This window comes from Hakea prostrata, chromosome 3, assembly GCF_041222555.1.
Source record: "Hakea prostrata isolate BN-2017 chromosome 3, UWA_Hpros_2, whole genome shotgun sequence".
Lineage (NCBI taxonomy): Eukaryota > Viridiplantae > Streptophyta > Magnoliopsida > Proteales > Proteaceae > Hakea > Hakea prostrata.
The window spans coordinates 6,024,300-6,043,028 of NC_142602.1; the positions used below are offsets into that span (position 1 = coordinate 6,024,300).

The following is an 18,729-nucleotide window of genomic DNA, read 5'->3' on the forward strand; positions in this document are numbered from 1 at the left end:
GAGTGATAATTTATGTGTAATTGTTGGTATTGACTTGGATAAAATATGAAAGAGACTAATGAAAAACTTGTTATAAAATTAGTGGTTGGATAAATAGTTAACATTTAAGGTTGGAAGAGGGGAAGATGGTATTTTTATATATAAATCAACTCATTTTAAGTAATATTACAAATTAAATAACCTTGACACTTGGAAATGACATTTCACTTATTGATGGTATAATTTTCTGTATATACTTCAAATTATTCATGATTCATATATTATTCTTTGGCCAGAAAGTCCGCCACCAGATTAGCTTCCCGATAAGCATGCTGGAAGTGAATGGAGGAAAAGAAATATGCGAGCCTTCTAATGTCATTTAGAACATGGGTAGAGCTTTCATAGGATGCTTGAGATACATGATTGAATTGTTATTAATGCACGATTGTCGATTTCAATTGGTGTGTGAGTGATATGAAAGTTTTTGCTCAAATACAAGCTTTTCTAATTGGTGATGGTGACTTGTAAGGCTAACAAAGCCATGACAGCTAACTTGTGTTTTAGGGTCACCCTCATGACCCAACTATAGAAAAAGGGGGAGTAGAGAAATTCACATAAACATTGGAAACCATGAATATAACCATGTAACATTGTTCTCTTGTAAGAAGAAAAAAAAAGAAAAGAAATTCTACAACACTACTGGTATAGTGGTAGATCCTCTTAGTCAAGCTCATGATAATAGAAAAGAAAAATATAATCTACACAAGATACAAGTAATCATAATAAGAGAGAAAGAGATTAGTGATAAGAGTGGCATTACAATAATGTAATGGAACTTTTTTCTAAAAGAGGCATGAACAATTCCAAATGGTAGTTCCCAATTAGCTTTCGCCATTACCAACTTGCAATTTACAACGGTGCCTTGAGAAGTCTCATTTTTCTTCTTTGCTTCTATTTATCAGGAGATTGATTTGTTAGTAGCATCTACCAAATGTGTGAGAGAGACGTGACAGCCCCTTCATTTTTTTAATTTTGCTTCAGTGCTATATAATTAATGCACAACATTGAGTTGCTTACAGTTTAGATCTAAAGTGGTGGTCGATCTTGACCACCCATTTTCTTTTTTGTTTTTTTTTTAAAGTTTTAATGGTGTAGAAAAAAAAAAAATTGATCAATCTCGACCACCAAAAGTGATCTTCACCAATGGCAGTTCAGTGCTGTACTTAAAGTAAAGTCCCCATTTTTAACTTGAATTTTATATTTTACCGACCGTTTGAGGTTTTTATCTTCTTTAGACTCCAATCCATGATGCCTTTCATAAAAAGAACTATGGGTTTCTCAAACCCTAGCCCAAGACCAGGCCCAGGCCCAAGCCCAAGCCCAAGACTAAGCCCAACCCAGACATGTTGAATCCGGCTCCCAACAAGGTGTTCATATCAATCAGACGGTCCGGAATCTCCAAAGCGATTAAAAACTCCAGAAAAAGTGGACGGAAGACCAGGTTCTGAAATTTGAAATTCGAATTTCGACTGGGATTAAGTGGGACCCAAGGCGCGTGAGGCGTTCAATATATTATTACCTACAAAAAGTTTATCTTTTCCTAGGGTTTACCGATTATAGTCGTTTTTGGACCGTTGATAGAGTGGGGTACCACTATACTAATCTCTCTTTATTTTGAGTTTGTTTTCCCGCCTAAAGTACATCTGGCGAAACCTCCGTTTTCCTCTCCAAAACTCGTAACCACTACTCTTTCTGTATATATTCTGGTTTCCTCTGTCTCTCTCCATTCACCCATTTTATCTCAAGTGTTTTCCTTCTCTGATCATCAGAGCAGAACTAGAACTATGGAGTCTACTAATGGCCAAACTTCTTCCACATCTGGTAAAAATTCAGATTCCACTCTCTTTACTCACATCTATATTCAATTAAGTTTCTCAAACATTGATTGGGTTTATGGTTTCAGGGAATACTTCATCGAAGTCTAAACTTCGCTATCCTCTGCGATCTGCAACCAAATCCAAGGATGAAAAACCTGCCATGGCGGAATTACCGAGCGCTTCCGTTTCCAAAAGGTACAATCATTACGTTATTCCCTATATGCTCTCACTTGCTTCAGTAGGTTTTTTTTTCTTTCTGTTCATCTGATTAGATGGGTATGCCTTTTTTTATTTTGTTCTTCCTTGTCCTGTTTCCGGTTTTTTCCCCCTTCAATGTAATTCTTGCTGTGGAAGAAAGGGATTACGTTACAGGGAGGCGGCCAATTAGGTTTTGTGATTGTTTCTTCTATGATTTATAGTGTTTCACCTCGAAAACCTAAGAAAAGCAAGGGGGAAAGTTGAGGAAATAAACGCAAAGAATAGGAATGCTTGTGTTGTAGTAAATGATTGTGATAGGAAACCACAGACTTCCAATGAACATATACTGTTTGACTGTAGAGACTAGATAGCTTTGAATTTGGTCGAGGAAACAATGTGCCTATTGAGAATTGAAACTTCAGTATTAGTTAGGAGACTGCGAAGCTTTTATCTTGTTTGATTAAGCATGAAGCAGAGTTAAATTCTCATTGGATTTCCTTTTTTCAATTTCAAAGGTGATACCACAGGCACTTGGATTCAAATCAGGCATATACATTTCAAACCAAGCAAAGTAGTAAAAACCCAGTACTTGTGAAGTCTGTCATGGTAGTATAGTGGGAATTGGGGAGCATTACCTTGTATTGTTGTCTAGATGCAAAAGCAGACAGATAGCCGATGTTTGGCGTTCCTGAGAGATCTCCACTGTATTTTTTTTCCATTTGATAGTGATCCTCTTCAGCTCTGCTATTGAATACATGGCACATCAAATTGGTGTGCAAACCCCATAAAATATGTGTTATATTTTGTTGATTCTATGTTGTATGTTAGTGTTTTATGTATGCGACTTTGCATCAACACTTAGGATGAAGAGTATGGAAGGCTTTCTGTCTTCTGTTGTAACAGGTTCATGAACATTTTTTCAGGCGCATATGGCCTGCTATAGTATTTGTGAAACACAATAGTTTCGTTTTCTTCCAACTAGAACCTTGCTACTATTATTGTCTGAAAGCACACTTGATTTATTGTGAGAATATGTATTTTCAGAGGAAGACCTCTATCCAGTGTGAGCAAAAGTGTGAGTGTCCTTGATATATCTGGGAAGGACAAATCTGCAAAACCACCTAGAAGGCTCTCCATTCCTGCGAAGTCTGCCATCAGTCCTCTTCCAAGACCAGCCGGAACCATAACACCTATATCTGAGAACAGAGCAAAGAGATCGGGTAATGGTCAAGGAAAGAGTGAAACACCAGTTTCTGAGGTTTCCAAATCTTTGAACCGAAAGAAGTTCAGTGTTTTATCCTCAGCATCATATTGGTTATCACAGATTAAGCTATCTGAATCGGCTGCAAAGCATTCCATTTCACTTGGTTTCTTCAAGCTGGCTTTAGAGGCTGGGTGTGAGGTAAGTTACTTAGCTTATCTCCCTGCCCCTTTCCCCCAAATTTCCAGCACAGCCTATTGGAATGTCTCAAGCTATGAATACATGTGGCATACTTCACTATCCATGTCTAATATTCAATATGCTGTATGTATATGTATATGTATATGAAGATTGGAAGAGAGAATGAAAATTTCTATATTCCGTGTGCTTATTTATTTTCAGCCTCTACAACGAATGCGGGATGAGTTGAAATCCTATAAGTCTCGACACAACCTTAGTGAACTTGGAGAATGTGTGAAAGAGCTGCTTCGAAGCTATAATATCCCTGAAGATAATGAGCAGTTACAGGTATCAGGAACTTTCTCTCAGGTGCCCGAAGAAGGAACCCGATCCTCTGACGAAGATGCACATAGTTCTGTTTCCAGTACTGGAGCTCAGGAAACAAAGCCTAAGTCCGTAAGTCCCAGGAATGTTCAAGCTGCCAAAGTCCAAGCAAAGAAGGAGAGCACTCTGAAAAGAACTCACCCTAGCAAGAACAGAGCATCTTTATGCCGAAATTCTGCAAATTTAAGTTCTGTTACCAACTTAGATTCCGTAAATGCCCAGAAGAAGTTACAGAGGCCAAATAGGCAGGCATCTGCTAAAGAGAAGAATAAAATTAAGAACCAAACAAAGCTAGAAGAAGCGACCGAAAAAGGTGAATTCTCATGGAATACAGTGGATTTTGTTACAGTTTCTTTTACATAAAGTCTTTCACTTTCAGGATTCTATGCTATGGTTTCCAGCCTTTCAGATTCACGTCAGAGCTTTTTACTTAGATTTCAAATCGCTTTAAATTTATTCCTGGCATATTGTTAAACTGTGCGTGGTGTTCGCGAACATCGGTGCATAGTTAAATTAGGGATAAAATGAGTTTGGTTCACTCATATTTGCGTTTCTTTTTTGTCCAGGTGTAGCTGATCCATTGCTTGCTGATGGGGCGCCACAAGAAGATAAGGAAAACATGGTAAAGTAGTAAATCCCAATATGTTGTGGAGAACATCTAATTTGCAAGTTATTTGGTGGATGATCAGTATCTTGGGGCCTTTTTCTTTTCATGGACTCCTTGTTCTTTTAAATTATATCCAAAGGACTGTTCACATCATCCTGTGCCTGGAACAAACAATTTTATCCTTTGACATGGAAAAGTTTTCCCTTTACAGTTTTACTAGGAAAGTTCATGCTATCCCATTTGCAGTCAAGGAAATGGAACATTTCACTCCTCTGCTGGTTCATAAATATATCCTTCTTTTTTTTCCTCTGGTTTTTTGGACCTTTGTGATTCAATTTCCTGCTTTCAATTGTTATTTTAATTCTAATATATTTGTCTCATTGTCTGTTCATTTCTTTTTTGTAGGAGGCCCAACTGATGGAAGAAACCAACTTGACTGAAGAAGTACACTAAAGGATCCTGCCCAAGTGAAGGAGAAAGATTACAAATTCAATTCAAGAAAATGTTTGCATACTTCATTGGCATTTTTTTCAGTGGGAGTTGCTTGTAGAGATATTATACAAAGGAGTTTGAGCTTGGTGTGACAGTCTTTTATCATCTTTGTGATCTGTTTCTTCCCCTTTTTCCTTTTGTTTGTGGGGGCAAACTGTGTTTAATAACTCAATGTTAATATCAAAAAGATGTTGCAGATTTATTATTGTAATATAATCTTGTTATAAAGATCTATGATTATATTATATTTGTGTGATTAAGATATTAATCTTGCTCCCCTTTCTTTCTTTCTAATCAGTAGACATGTCATCATTTCTTTATCTTGACATCCTTCTTCCATGTCTTGTGAGGTTTATTTTGGAGAATAAATTTCAAGTGTGTTAAGGTAAATATATCAACTTTAGATAATGTTCAAAATTTATAATGAGGTGATTTTTTTTTGGGGTGGTTGGGTTGTCCATCTGGCAAAATGTGTTTACCAGCATTCGTCTGGATATGACAAAGTTTGGATGCACGCAATTATTAAAGAAGTAAAATTATTGAGAATCTTTAAAGTTGGTTTAAATATTTCATATTCTTTCTGCGAGAGTGTTATTGATTCTCTTTGGCTCTGGATTTTGGACTGGCTGGTAATTCTGTACAGAGAATGATTGAGCACTAAGTAAATTTTGTTCCTCACCTTTAAATCTTTTTGTATTGAAGTGTTGCTTTCCAGGTATATGTTTGGTGATTTAATGGCCCAAATTGAGCTGGTGTGGTCGCTTTATGATGGGTGCTCGTGATGATGGTTAATGTCAGCCGATTTTTTCGTCCAGAAACTCTTTCGGATGGATTATCAAACGGGTCATTCTGTGCATGGCGTGTACCCTTTAAAGATCATATGTTTCGGGTTTTCCCTACAAAGCTAAGGCCTAAGGTTACGTTTGTTTGTTTGGTTTTGTTATCTTCTGGTGGGCGTTTTCTGCAAACTATCCAACCAAACACAGCTCCGCATTCCACCGTCTCCCATATGAGCCAAAGAGGCACGGTTGAAGTGATCACAGTTTTTATAAAAAAGGAAGATGAGAAGAAGAGATGGGCAGCTAAGCGAGGACCATAAACGTCACTAAATTACTGTTTTTATGTATGGATTAGGGAGCCCCACACTGATTGTATATTATTTCTTTCTCATTTCCAGGTAGAGCGATTAAGCAATGCACTACTGCATGTTGACTTGGTATACCAACCACTGCGTAAGTGCTTCGTTGTCACACAGGACCCACGCTACTACGAGAACTTCTTTTTTTTTTTTTTTTTTTTTTGGGTAATTCAAATGCATACAACCAAAGAGCACAAACATCCGAGTACAAAGCTTGGTAACCAAGAAGTGGACCCATGACCTGCAAATCCTAGACAAACAGTTCAGAACAACAGAATTTAGAGGCCAAGAAATTGATTTTGGTAATTTCAGGTTACGAATCAAATGATATGAAATGATGAAATGATTTAACACTATCTACCCAGTCTCTTAGACCTTAAAAACGTTTTTGTATTTTAGGTTACGAATCAAATGATATGAAATGATTTAACACTATCTGAACTGTCCACCCAGTCTCTTTGACTTCTTTATGATCGGTTAATCATAGCCGCTAGATTTGATCAATCGGCATCGCAGAAGTCGCTGAGATCCAGGGAATGCACGTGCAGTGGAATATACACGACGCTTGCGGGGATTATTAAACTTATTTTCGTCCACGTTGTGGAATCCGAATTACACGCGCCCACGGTGCTCGAAAGTTTTCCATGAATTGATGCTGGAGCAGTACGCAAGCACTCAAACATCCTCTGATCAGAATCAAATCAACGGTTCCCAATGCTCGGAGCAATTTCCAATGCAGGTTTTTGGTAACACTGAAAAATCATGGATCCTTTTATTTCTTTTCTTTTTCTAATTCACAACTTTGCCCCAAAGAAAGACCCTTTTCTCCTTGAGTTCTCTTCGTACGCGCTCTGAAGTGTACAAGTCTGTGTGTACTCGGCGTTTCGTTGATGATGGAACAGTTTCAGTTTCAGAGTTCTTCATTTCCTTGTAAAAGAAGCTGGAAAACGAAATCTGAAGATTTTCATTATCTTCAGTTGTCTTGCCCAGTCACTTACCTTTTTATGAGAGTTTAAGGTGGAATCACGGTTTGTTCGTTTCTTCTTCTACTCCATTAATGGCAATACTAGTTGCTTTCCGTTTTTGTGTAGATAATCACTTGCAGAAATAACCTTTTTAGGATCTGTTTCATCTCTTCATAGTGAAAATCTTGGCAAAACCAAAGCAGAGCTGGTTTTGAGTTTCTACTTCTTAAACAATGGATGGTTTTGGGTTTTTGCTTCACAGGTTCTGTTTCTTATTTTTAATCTCAGTATTAGTTTTGATTCCTCTTAACTCCTCTGCTCAGTTGTCGCCCTCCGAAAGGCGAATCCTTTTTCAACTTCAACAACTCCTGGAGTACCCAACTTCCCTAGCAGGATGGAACAACTGGACCAACTTCTGCTACCTCCCTCCTTCCCAGTCCCTCCAGATTGTTTGCTCAGGTAACCACATAACTCAGCTGATCATCGTCGGCAACAAAAGTTCCCCTTCTCACTCCCCGCAATCTGTTGGAGGAAAGTTTTCTGTTTCTGAGCAAACTCTGTCTGATGCATTCTCCATCGATACGTTCTTCACTGTTCTTACCAAGCTTTCCGGCTTGAATGTACTGTCACTCGTGTCCCTGGGCTTATGGGGTAACCTCCCTCGCAAGATCACTCGTTTCCAATCACTTGAGGTGCTCAACATGAGTTCAAATTTCTTGTACGGAGAGATACCTGCAGGGATTGCTGCCTTAAAAAATATCAAAAGTATTGTATTAGCTGATAATTTGTTGAATGGCACGGTCCCTGATCTTACCAGCTCAACTTCACTGGTAGAAATAGATCTGAGTTACAATCTTCTTGGACCCAAATTTCCTTCGCTTGGGAACAAGCTTGTGAGCATTGTATTAAGAAATAACAGTTTTCTCTCTGGGGTTCCTTCGGAGTTCAAGACCTTCAATCAGTTGCAGAGGCTGGACATCTCCTCCAACAAGATGGTCGGAAAGATTCCATCTGCTCTGTTTTCTCTGCCATCAATCCATTACCTCAACCTGGCCTTGAATAGACTGAGTGGAGCTCTTCCAAGGAATGTATCTTGTAGTCATGGGCTTGCATATGTGGATCTTTCTCACAACCTTTTAACTGGAAGATTACCCAGGTGCATTGGAACTAATTCTTCAGACCTGGTAGTGTTTTACTCTTGGAACTGTTTGGCAAGTGGGAGCTTGAAGTACCAACACTCCTTCTCCTTTTGTGATAATGCAGCGTTGGCTGTTAAGCCTCCAATTGAGAACCAGAATAATGAGCCAACAAGCAAATTAGGCCTCATAGTTGGTATTGCAGTAGGTACTGTGGTCGGTGCGATTGTCATGGTGGTGGTGTTTCTGTTAGTTTTTAAACGGGCTGGAGCTAGAGCATCTTTGGACAATAAATTTGAGAAGTCTAAAACTGGGAAACCATTTTTTAGCAGCTCCATTTTGCGCCTCACTGAAACCAGTAAGCGTTTCTTTCTCCTATGTAACCAATCTAAGCTCCTAAGTTATCCTTATTTCAGCTTTGGTTAACAGAGCACAAATTCTTCTATGTGTAGGGAATGTGACCCATGCAATGAGGATGGTAGCTTTTGGGCTCCCCCAGTATCATGAGTTCACCTTGGAGGAAATAGAAGAAGCTACAAATAACTTTGACACAGCAAATTTGATGGGGCAAGGACCTAAGGGACAGGTAATATAATTGATCACTATCAATCCTTTCTTAGGAAGGGATAGAGGCAGAGAGCGAGAGAAAGTATAAGAAAACTTAGTGATTAACATACTTCAGGTCATAATTCATGTAGTTTCAGTCAAAGAACTACAGTAGGATTAATGTTTCGCTGTCTTTCAACTCTTATCAGGTTCTGTGCATGTTTTAGTTTGTATAGTGTCTTGCATTTTTGAGATTTTAAACATGGTTTATATTGTACAACGACAACAACAACAACAAGCCTTGTCCCAAGTAAATGGGGTTGGCTATATGGATTCTTGCCCTCCAATCAGTTCTATTCGAGGCCATGCTAGATACAAGGCCTAAGCTATACATATCCTTTCTCACCATTTCTCCTAAAGTTATCTTAGGTCTACCCCTAGCTCTTTTAGTTCCTTCAATATGGATTATATCACTTCTCCATACAGGGGCATTTATAGGTCTTCGTTGAACGTGGTCGTGCCACCTCAAACGACTTTCTCGAAGCTTATCACTTATAGGAGCAACTCCCAGACCAACTATAATATGATCATTTCTTATTTTATCCATCCTAGTTTTGCCACTCATCCATTTTAGCATCCTCATTTCTATTACACTGAGTTTATCTATATGATTCTTTTTAACAGCCCAATACTCTGCACCGTATATCATAGCTGGTCGAACAACGGTCCTATAAAATTTTCCTTTAAGCTTTAATGTAATACGCCAATCACATAAGACCCCGGACGCACCTCTTCATTTCATCCACCCTATTTTAAATTATTTGGGAAACCTCATCCTCTAAATCACCTCTTTTACTTATGATTGAACCTAGGTACCTAAAACAATCACTCTGAGGAATTTCTTTATCGTCAAGTATCACCACCTCATCATCTGCCCGATCATGACTAAAGTTACAAACATGGTCTATACTGTAGTAGAACACAATTAGAACTTTGATGATGAGGTGCCTATAAATTATTCTTTTAACTGATACTTATAATGGGTTCTTGCCAACACTACTCCTTGAGTGGGTTTTTCGGATGGTAGGGAATCGTATACTTGAGGAACACAAAGTCAGTTCAGCTCATGGGGAAGAGGGATGGTTATCGTGTATTTGACCATGATGACTGGTTGATCCTGGTGTAAACAAATTTGCATAAAAACTCAAAAGAGCTAACAGTGTCCAGACAATTAGATGTTTGGCCAACAGATAATCTATCACTGCAGCTAGATGGTCCTGGTCCTAACTTCACAAACTTTTCTTTCCATGATTGATGAAATCTTTGTGCTATGGTTCCAGTTGAGGGAGGGAGAAGTCACTTCTATCAATTGTCCAAAGGTAGATTTAGGACTCAAATCGAGACAGTTCAATGATCCATATTTGTTCTACCTTTACCATCGTATTGTAGTGTTATACATAGCATGTAGGACAATCTGTGCACAAATAACATATGCTTTTGATGCTGTCAGCTCTATAAAGGTTGGCTCAGAGATGGGTCCTTGGTTATGGTAAGATGTCTGAAATTGAAGCTACGACATTCACGTCAGAGCTTACACCAAAAGATGGAAGTGGTTTCTAAGCTCAGGGATCGGCATTTGGTTGGTCTTCTTGGGCACTGCATTGTTACATACCAAGATCACCCCAATATGTCTAATACCGTCTTCCTAGTCCTTGAATATGTTTCAAATGGGACACTAAGGAGTCATCTTACCGGTACAAATGTTTTTTATCTCGTTTGGTTTATCACACTTAAATTCCTTAATTTATAGGACTGGTTCTTGATTACCTCTGATTTTGCAGACGGGAAGAAAAGAGATTTGCTGAAATGGTCACAAAGATTGGCGATTACTGTTGGGATTACTAGGGGAATCCAATTTTTGCACGCAGGAATTTCACCTGGCATTTTCGGAAATGATTTAGATATTGATAATATTTTGTTGGATGAGAATCTTTCTGCAAAAATTGCTGGCTACAATCTTCCACTTCCAGTTAGGGTGGGTTATCAAATTAAGTTGAAGCTGTGTGGGTTTTAATTGAAGGTGATTCTTATTTGAATTGGATCCTCATTTTCATTAATTTTTGCAATTCTTGACTCTTTCAGGTAGGTTTGGAAAGTGCTTCAACTGGAGGAGAAGCTCTTGATCATCTTGGCAGGTAAGGCGCTCCTTATGGATCTAATTTGGTGGTGGATCTTGAGGCCTCATGCTCAGATGGCTATGACTGAGCTACAGCCTTTTTAACCATTAACATCATGGTTTAAATAGTATATTAAAACTAGTCAACGAATTGATTTGATGCTGTTGTGCTTGTTATCAGACACATCGATTGCCTTACAAGCAAATAACTTATTATGTTTATTTAAATACATAAAAATCATCATGATTCCTAGTGTTCTTATGATTTTTGTATTAAATGCAGTGTCAAACATTCAGAGAAGGATGATGTCTATCATCTGGGTGTTATTCTACTGGAGGTAATCACTGGTAAACTAGTCAATTCCCCAGATGATGTGAATATGCTGAAACTTCAGGTATGTTTTCATCATCTTCCTCAACTATTGTTTTGTATGCTAAGTTGTCCTCTCCTAGCCCTTCTAGAATGCAAAAACCATTAGAAAATTATGTGGAGTAAATCTTGGTTGATTGTACTGTATGTTGATTCCCAGCTTGAGGAAAGTTTGAAGGACGTTCCATCAAAACTGAGAAGTGGGACAGATCCTTCCTTGCGCGGCACCTTCGCATACGAGTCTCTGAAAACGGCAGTTGAAATAACCCTCAACTGTCTATCCAAAGAACCGAGCCAGCGTCCGTCAATAGATGATGTTCTCTGGAATTTGCAGTATTCAGTTCAAGTTCAAGATGGATGGACCAGCAGTGGAAAATTTAGTGGAAATCTTAGCGGCAAACTTAGTGGATTCTTTGGTGGGAGACTTAGTGGGAGCTTTAATACGTAACTGTAAGGCTTCAGTTAGCATTATTCTTGGTCTTCTTCAAACTTGCTGCAAGTGCAATACATGTTAATTCTTTGTGTATCTTGATGCTTTGTATCCTAAAAGGTTCTATCTTTTTTGAATAACAGAAGGCTTGTGAAGTTTATGTCCATTCCAATTAGTCCAAATCCTAGAACATCCTTAGTGACAGATTCTTATTAGCATTTCCCAGATCAACTGTTTTATAACTTTTCACTTATGACTAACTTCGTCCACCTTGTACTCCCTCCCAAAAAGCAGGTGCTTCAGGTTTAACCAGCATCCTCTATTTAACATTTTTCAGTAGCTTGGGTTCTTTTAAACTGACTTGGCAATTGTTCCAGACTCGGATTCAATCATGTTCTCTCCTGGGTTTTTGTATCCTCTAGTACTGTTCGCTATTTCTTTCTACAAAGTCTCATTTTTTTCAACTATATAAAGTATTAGTGACATTAACTACTTTTGCCTACAAAATTCCAGCTCAATCCCTATGCACCACATGACAAACTCTCAATCTGGCAATGTCAGCCAAATAAAGGTGGCCAAATGAATGCCTGTGGACCACTTAGCACTCAATTGATTAACAAGTAAGAGCCATTTATTCATTCGCTACTTGATTGCACAGATAAGATAGCTTTAAAACTCACTCAAGTATACTAGGCGCAAGAACTAATTCAGGCTGTAAAGATGGGAATCAGTGAATCACTTTCTAACATCAATACCTGGAAAGCCACAAACACCATGCCAGGGTCAGCGTATCGAAAGTCGTACTAGTAACGCTCAACGGGTAAGCGCCATTATTGAATGGGATGGCCAAGTCCTGGGCCAGCCAAATAAATGAATACTGGGTTTTCAAATATTGCTCAGCAAACTGCCACATGGATCGATCTCTGCAAGTAAACTAAATACACTTCAATGAAGTTTTAGGGTTACTTCACAGTTGACTTCGAAACCAGACTTCGAAACCATTAGCCAGCAGGGCTTCTTTCAAGCTCGAGGGAGGAGATAGCTTCGTTATTCAATTGGACATTGCTTCAGTCCAGCACAGGACCGTCACGCAAAACATCTTGGGCCGTCAGATTGAAATCTCGAACAAAATTTCAAATCAAACAGACCGAAATCTCCCTTGACATAAATGTGCATGAATAAAGCAATTTCGTATTAAATACATGCATCCATGCATCAGTGGTACCAATTAATTTCTCTGCTGGTACATCAGATATGCTGAACAGCTGAATCTCATTTATAAAAGGGGGACAGAGCGTCACAGTGCAAGTGGGATTGAATCGGTTTCATTAATAAAGGTAGATGACTAGCCCCAGCAAACTAAAACTGCCAAATTTCTCCTTAATTTTCCTCTCTTTTTTTTCTAGTGATCTGAAGGGTCAACTTGTTCCCCATTTTGTGCAAATAATAGTAAAACCACCACAGCCTACATCTCAAGTCTAGAATCAGTCGTTCCTTTAGCAATGTGTCGCAAACGACTAAACATAATCGATCAGCTCAGAACTTCTTAAAACATGGCCGCACATAATAAGCCATTATAGCAATGCCAAGGACCAACATAATTCCTGTTCGCATTGAGTTCTTCATTTGCACAACTTCACAACGATGAATGTTATGTCCAACCGATGTTGCATATGAAAGGAATCAAAGTACATGAACAGGAAAACAAAAGCAATCCAGCGTGTGTTTGGCAAATATAGATAAAGAATTCAACATCCATCCCTCTTAAGAAGCAGACTGGTAGTAGAATTATCTTAGTAGTAGTTTATGATGCAACAGTCTTTTGAGTGACAAAATTACTCCAATAGTTCCCCTCAAACTTCCATACATTTCCAAGGAATCCTACCATGAGAGTTAGTCTGCTGTCCAGCTCTGCTCAACGATTTCACGTACTCTCCTGTTGTACTCACGCTTGTTCTCGCTAAACATCCGTGCTGCTTCCGAATTTGCAGGTGAGTTTGGGTTTGGATCACACAGTAATGACTGCAATTATTGAAAAGAGAGGGGGGGGGGGGGAGGCCATAAAACTATAATCAGAATTGGTGTTGGAATAAATATATCAACTTTACCTACCAATCATTTTGCCAGAGAAATAATCAATGGAATCTATGATGATGCATAAAATGCCAAGTCTGATTTAAGCATCAAATACTAATCATCAGGAGAAAAGCAATCTTCATTAAATAACAGCGACAGCAAGAAAACCTTACTCCAACCTAATGATTGAAAATACAAATTATACCATTTTTTTTAATGAATTATTACAGGATTTGGAGCTTTCTGTTCCAAGAACAGCATTGATACATTAAGGTCATTCAGAGACTGGAAAACTAATAGGATTTTGATTGTAGATAAACAGATGTGCGTATCTTAGAAAACTTTGTAATGGGTTATGTATTTGGTGCCTATGATCAAATGTATTTCCAAGTAATGGGCATTATGAGCCTAGTACAGGTAAAATCTAGGCCTACAAATTTACTGTTCAGTTGCTTTTTGTTTGTAAATTTGTTTTAGACATCTTAGTCTTATCGTGGATGATCCAACTAAGAACAATCAAGACAGTGTACAGTCTTCGCCAATGATATCATATTGGTGGATAAAATAAAATTAGGGATTAATGTGAAGTTAGATATGGAGACCAACCTCAGAAACAAGTGGCTTTAAGATTAGTAGAACAAAGGAGTAGTAGAACAAAGATAGGGTATAACAAGTGCAACTTTAGTCATGCATAATCTAGGTCGTCTTCCAAGTATGACCTCGGGATAGAGCCCATTGGAGGGAAACGATCTAACCAGAGACCTGATTTAGGTTAAATTATCCTGACAACCGGGCTGTGCCTTTTTCCTTTTGCTCTCATTGGTCAGCTGTCATTTTAATTTATTTGCCATCTTTTTCAGGTCATAGTCTAGACCCAGTTTTTCCTACCTCATTTTGTTTGTATCTCATGTAGCTGAACTCATTAAGTTTGGATGAGGCTGAGTTGTACCAAACAAATACATCAAAATTTCATAGGTACGATCGATCTTAAGTTTCTTTAAATTTCAAATACCTCACAATAATGGAAGAAGCAACTATACCTGGATAGATGTAAGTATGGCAGCCACATCATAGATGGGACTCCACTGGTTCTGCAGAATATCCAAGCAAATGCTTCCATCTGCATAAACTGGCATATTCAAGGAGGACGATATTAGAAGTTGGAAGATGTGACAAGCTATCCCATCATAGCTTTTATTAATAAAAAAGAGTTATATTTCTCCACACAAGGAAAGTTGGGAAGGGGGAAAGTGGAAGAGAGAGAGACGAGGAAATTATGCAAGTCTGTAAGTATTGACATGAAGTGGACATTATTCTGGGAGCAAGCAACCTCTCACCTACAGCCACTAATTTTATTTTAAGGATTTAAAATGGATATACTGCAAAGAAACTTATGTGCTATTTAAATGTAAAACAGCAAGAATGAAACATAAAAAGCATCAAATTAAAATTTCCACTTTAGAAGTATAATTTTGACCACCACAGTTTTTTATTGGGAAGTAGCCTGCTTTCACGGCCCAAAAGATCTTATTATAGACCATTGGTCCTGATAATGACCAAAAGGAGATAAATTGTCATTTAAACCATTCTGAGATCAAAACTAAAACCCAAGAACATTACAAATTAATTAAATTCAAAAGTTCCATTTTTTTTAGGTTGTTTAGAAAGGTACTACACCCCATACCCCCCCCCCAAAAAAAAAAAAAAAAAAAAAAAAAAAAGAAGAAGAAGGTTGAAGAGCTGTAAGAATGAAGTAAGAGAGGTATTTTCTTTCATGGTTTGTTTATGTGCTGTACCCAAACTACAAGATTGTTTTTACCTTTTCAGATGTAAGTTTTTCAATAGCTGTTTTCACGTAGAACAGTCTCAAGACTACAATTTTGGTAGCAAATGCAACTTACTGTTTGGATGGAACATTCGAGAAACAAACCGCACTGTCGGTGGCTTGTTGGGATAATCCTCTGTAAACTGAAGTGTCAACTTAAACGTACCTGAAGAATTCAAAAGAGATTCAAAATATCTAGTTGATAAAAAATAGGGTTGGTTAAAATTAAGGCATTTGACTTACATAGACAATAAATTTTGAGTTATACACAGGCTTTAAAACACAGATACCTCCAGTATAAACTTCAAAAGATTTTTTTGCCAACTGGTGGGAGAAAAATGCCACTTATATCTGGGAATGTGAAGTAGGTCACCACAGAGTTTCAAAAGTATAATAAAATTAATCAAACAACTGAACTCTAATCGACATCTTCCTGGTATAGCATCATTTCTATGAAAAATAGATTCATCATTATGCAGTACCCAAATGACGATAAGTATTGGTGTAACAAAATCACCTCTTGCATGTAAAGGTTGAGTAAGACCTCTAACCATTACACATACAGGAATATTTTTTCCAGGCAACAAAATGCACTATAAATATGAAGTACTAAAAACATTTGACACATCATTATCTACATAAGATAATGGAGTATAAGAACTGGAGCTGAAAATTCTCCGAACAGTCAAACTTGGCAAGGCGCTCATGTGTGTTATTCGAGTCTGCAATAACTGAAAGATTTAACCCAAAAAGAACATGAGGAGTAACTACTATGAACAAATTCACAGGCAATAAGAAAAGATAGAACACTGAACCAAAAATCAATCTACCCACTATAAAGAATAACATCGTGGAGTGACGAGGTGTGGAAAACTCGAATCAGATGAACAATTAAAACATGACTTAACCATCCCAAAGGTTGTAAGAAATTAAGAATTAGCTTACCACCGTCCCATGAAGTGTCATCAGGACTGCAACCCAAAGCCAGAAAAGGGTGTTAAGAACAGTCCTGACCTATATGACCACAACAAAATGTACGAAGAGCAGAACTCCAAACGGCAACTTACCCAAATATGACAGCATTCCAAAGCGTTATATTATTGTCTTGGGGTGCGCCACTGATACCTGCAGGAGGATCCTGTTGCAATCTCTTGAAATCCCTCATTAGTCTTTTCCTTGCAGGAGTCGACATTCTCCCCGCCTTCACATTCAACAGATGCCAGCCGAAACAGAACCAAATCATTAGCAATCATTGCCAAATATAATAATATTCAGTCTTGGATTTAAGTTCAATGAGTCAGACCAAGTAAACTGATGAAAAAAATACATTTCAAAGCATCCCAATTTCCTTGACACAGGACCTTCAATTATCCAACAGAATATACAAATTCACTAATTGTTGAATTACCAATTCAATGAGGCTATTGGTAAAGCTTCTTAGTCAAAAATCACATTAAGAATTAAAATAAGCTCAAGAACAATTATTTGCAATTCATCTGTCCAATCAAGTTCATGACTACAACAACACCAACAACTATCTTGTAGTTTTCACCCTTCTTTGGAAAAGCAACTTCACTACAGTTATTGTAAACAATATATATCAGATGGTCTTGGAGTCATACCAAAAACAATATAAATCTTTGCACTGAGCTGGTATTGCAATCAAATCCTACTATGTTTTTTTTTAGGTAGGTTGGAGAAGGAAATTGTACACTTTTCAACATCAAATATTGATGATTTAAAATCCAAGGTCAATCTGACATAACCTATGACTATTTATTCATATCAAAACTACAAACATTTTGAGAATCGAGTGATCACACAATCACAGAATCAGCGTATACCCCAGAAAAATGCTGAAGCTTAAATTGCTTACTCCGAAATTTGATGAGGATGATGGCAGATAACAACTTAGATCATTTTATATTCCATGACGGGGCATGCCAAAAAACAACCAAACAAAAAAAAAACACTGATAGTATAAATTGATTCCTAAAAATTCAGACTTATTAACATGTTATCCACTCTGCATTTTTCATAAAACAGCCTATTGAATCTGGAAGGAAAGACACAGAGTAATCGGGTCAGGTACTCTGAAACCCATCACAGCAAATGGCCTTTGAGCAAGATTATTCGTCCAATTGGCACCAATCAATCAAAAATCAAGACCAGCAACTGTATTCCCTTACACAGTCCATCCAACATGTACAATAACCAATGTTTACCCATAATTGATTCAAAGATCTAAATTAGCGTTAGTGGGTTCGTAGTTCTACAGTTCCTTTTAAAACAGACATGCACAATTAAGACAGGAATAGAGAAAAGGCAACCGTAAAATAAGAAACACAACCGCAGGCCGGAGGAATTGTAAGAAAACTCAAGCACATAAACCAACCAATAGGATGTCTCACCCAAAATTCTTCAGAGTCTTCGTAAGAGCTAGGGCTCTTGTTATAAGCAGTTTTGATTTATAGAATACGAGGGAAAGGAGAATTAGATCAAACAGAGAGGCCAGTTACAGATGAACCACGGCAGCGAATAGAGAAAGTTAGGGTTTACAATTTACCGAGAAGTCACCACCGCTTTACTGGACAGCCGTTCCCAGCTCTCGTGAGCTTGCTTTCGTTAGCCCCTACTTCTGATGAGTTTTTTCTGATAACAACTACAACGTACCTTCCCACTCGCGGTTCCGGATATTTTATGTATCCAAATTATGCTCGATCAAGAAAAAAGAAAACTTTCAGCTCCACCCCTTAACTTATTGTTAATACTAGTGCTGCCCCTCAATTATCGAATTTATCAATCAAATCCCTATTACTAGGTATTCTTATTTACGTTTATTTTCTATTTACAGAGAGTGTCAGTGATCTGTTTTTCTAATTAATTGATCTAGAGGGTCACAATAGTATTAGTGAGTAAAGCCAAGGGGTGGAATGAAAATTTCCTAAAAGAATATCGAAATTATATATTGCTGAATGTGCCTCTAGGCCATGAACCACAGGATTCAGTTTACGTGAGAGAGCAAAACTAACTCTTGGTTGTGTGCTTGTCTTCTCGTGAATCCGGTCTAATCGAATTATTTACACGCAAAGCCGGAAACAAATGCGGCACATGCGGCGCACGTGGACTTGCCCCCGCATGGGGACTAC

General features: G+C 38.0%; 3 protein-coding genes across 5 annotated transcripts; 2 read left to right on the top strand and 1 right to left on the bottom strand.

The window, feature by feature from the left end:
• The first annotated feature begins 1,714 nt into the window (after positions 1-1,714).
• On the top strand, positions 1,715-5,170 carry LOC149020357 (microtubule-associated futsch-like protein). The gene is made up of 6 exons (XM_089148467.1): positions 1,715-1,860; positions 1,943-2,051; positions 3,099-3,456; positions 3,658-4,132; positions 4,386-4,441; positions 4,832-5,170. The coding sequence occupies exons 1-6, from the start codon at positions 1,824-1,826 to the stop codon at positions 4,877-4,879; spliced, it is 1,083 nt and encodes a 360-aa protein (XP_089004593.1). The 5' UTR covers positions 1,715-1,823; the 3' UTR covers positions 4,880-5,170.
• A 2,058-nt stretch (positions 5,171-7,228) lies between these two features.
• LOC149020358 (Leucine-rich repeat protein kinase family protein) lies at positions 7,229-12,391 on the top strand. Its single transcript, XM_089148468.1, has 7 exons — positions 7,229-8,515; positions 8,610-8,743; positions 10,214-10,457; positions 10,545-10,738; positions 10,846-10,898; positions 11,163-11,274; positions 11,410-12,391. The coding sequence occupies exons 1-7, from the start codon at positions 7,255-7,257 to the stop codon at positions 11,695-11,697; spliced, it is 2,286 nt and encodes a 761-aa protein (XP_089004594.1). The 5' UTR covers positions 7,229-7,254; the 3' UTR covers positions 11,698-12,391.
• An 831-nt stretch (positions 12,392-13,222) lies between these two features.
• Positions 13,223-18,261, bottom strand: LOC149020359 (ubiquitin-conjugating enzyme E2 2). 3 transcript variants are annotated; one of them, XM_089148470.1, is made up of 6 exons: positions 18,140-18,261; positions 16,648-16,781; positions 16,526-16,551; positions 15,657-15,746; positions 14,796-14,884; positions 13,223-13,701 (listed from the first exon to the last, which is right to left on the bottom strand). In XM_089148470.1, the coding sequence occupies exons 2-6, from the start codon at positions 16,770-16,772 to the stop codon at positions 13,573-13,575; spliced, it is 459 nt and encodes a 152-aa protein (XP_089004596.1). In that variant the 5' UTR covers positions 16,773-16,781; positions 18,140-18,261; the 3' UTR covers positions 13,223-13,572. The 3 variants fall into 3 exon arrangements, with proteins under 3 accessions (XP_089004596.1, XP_089004597.1, XP_089004595.1); XM_089148471.1 differs by lacking the exon at positions 18,140-18,261 and adding an exon at positions 17,992-18,101; XM_089148469.1 differs by having other exon boundaries at positions 13,225-13,701; positions 18,147-18,261.
• Between the last annotated feature and the right edge of the window lie 468 nt (positions 18,262-18,729).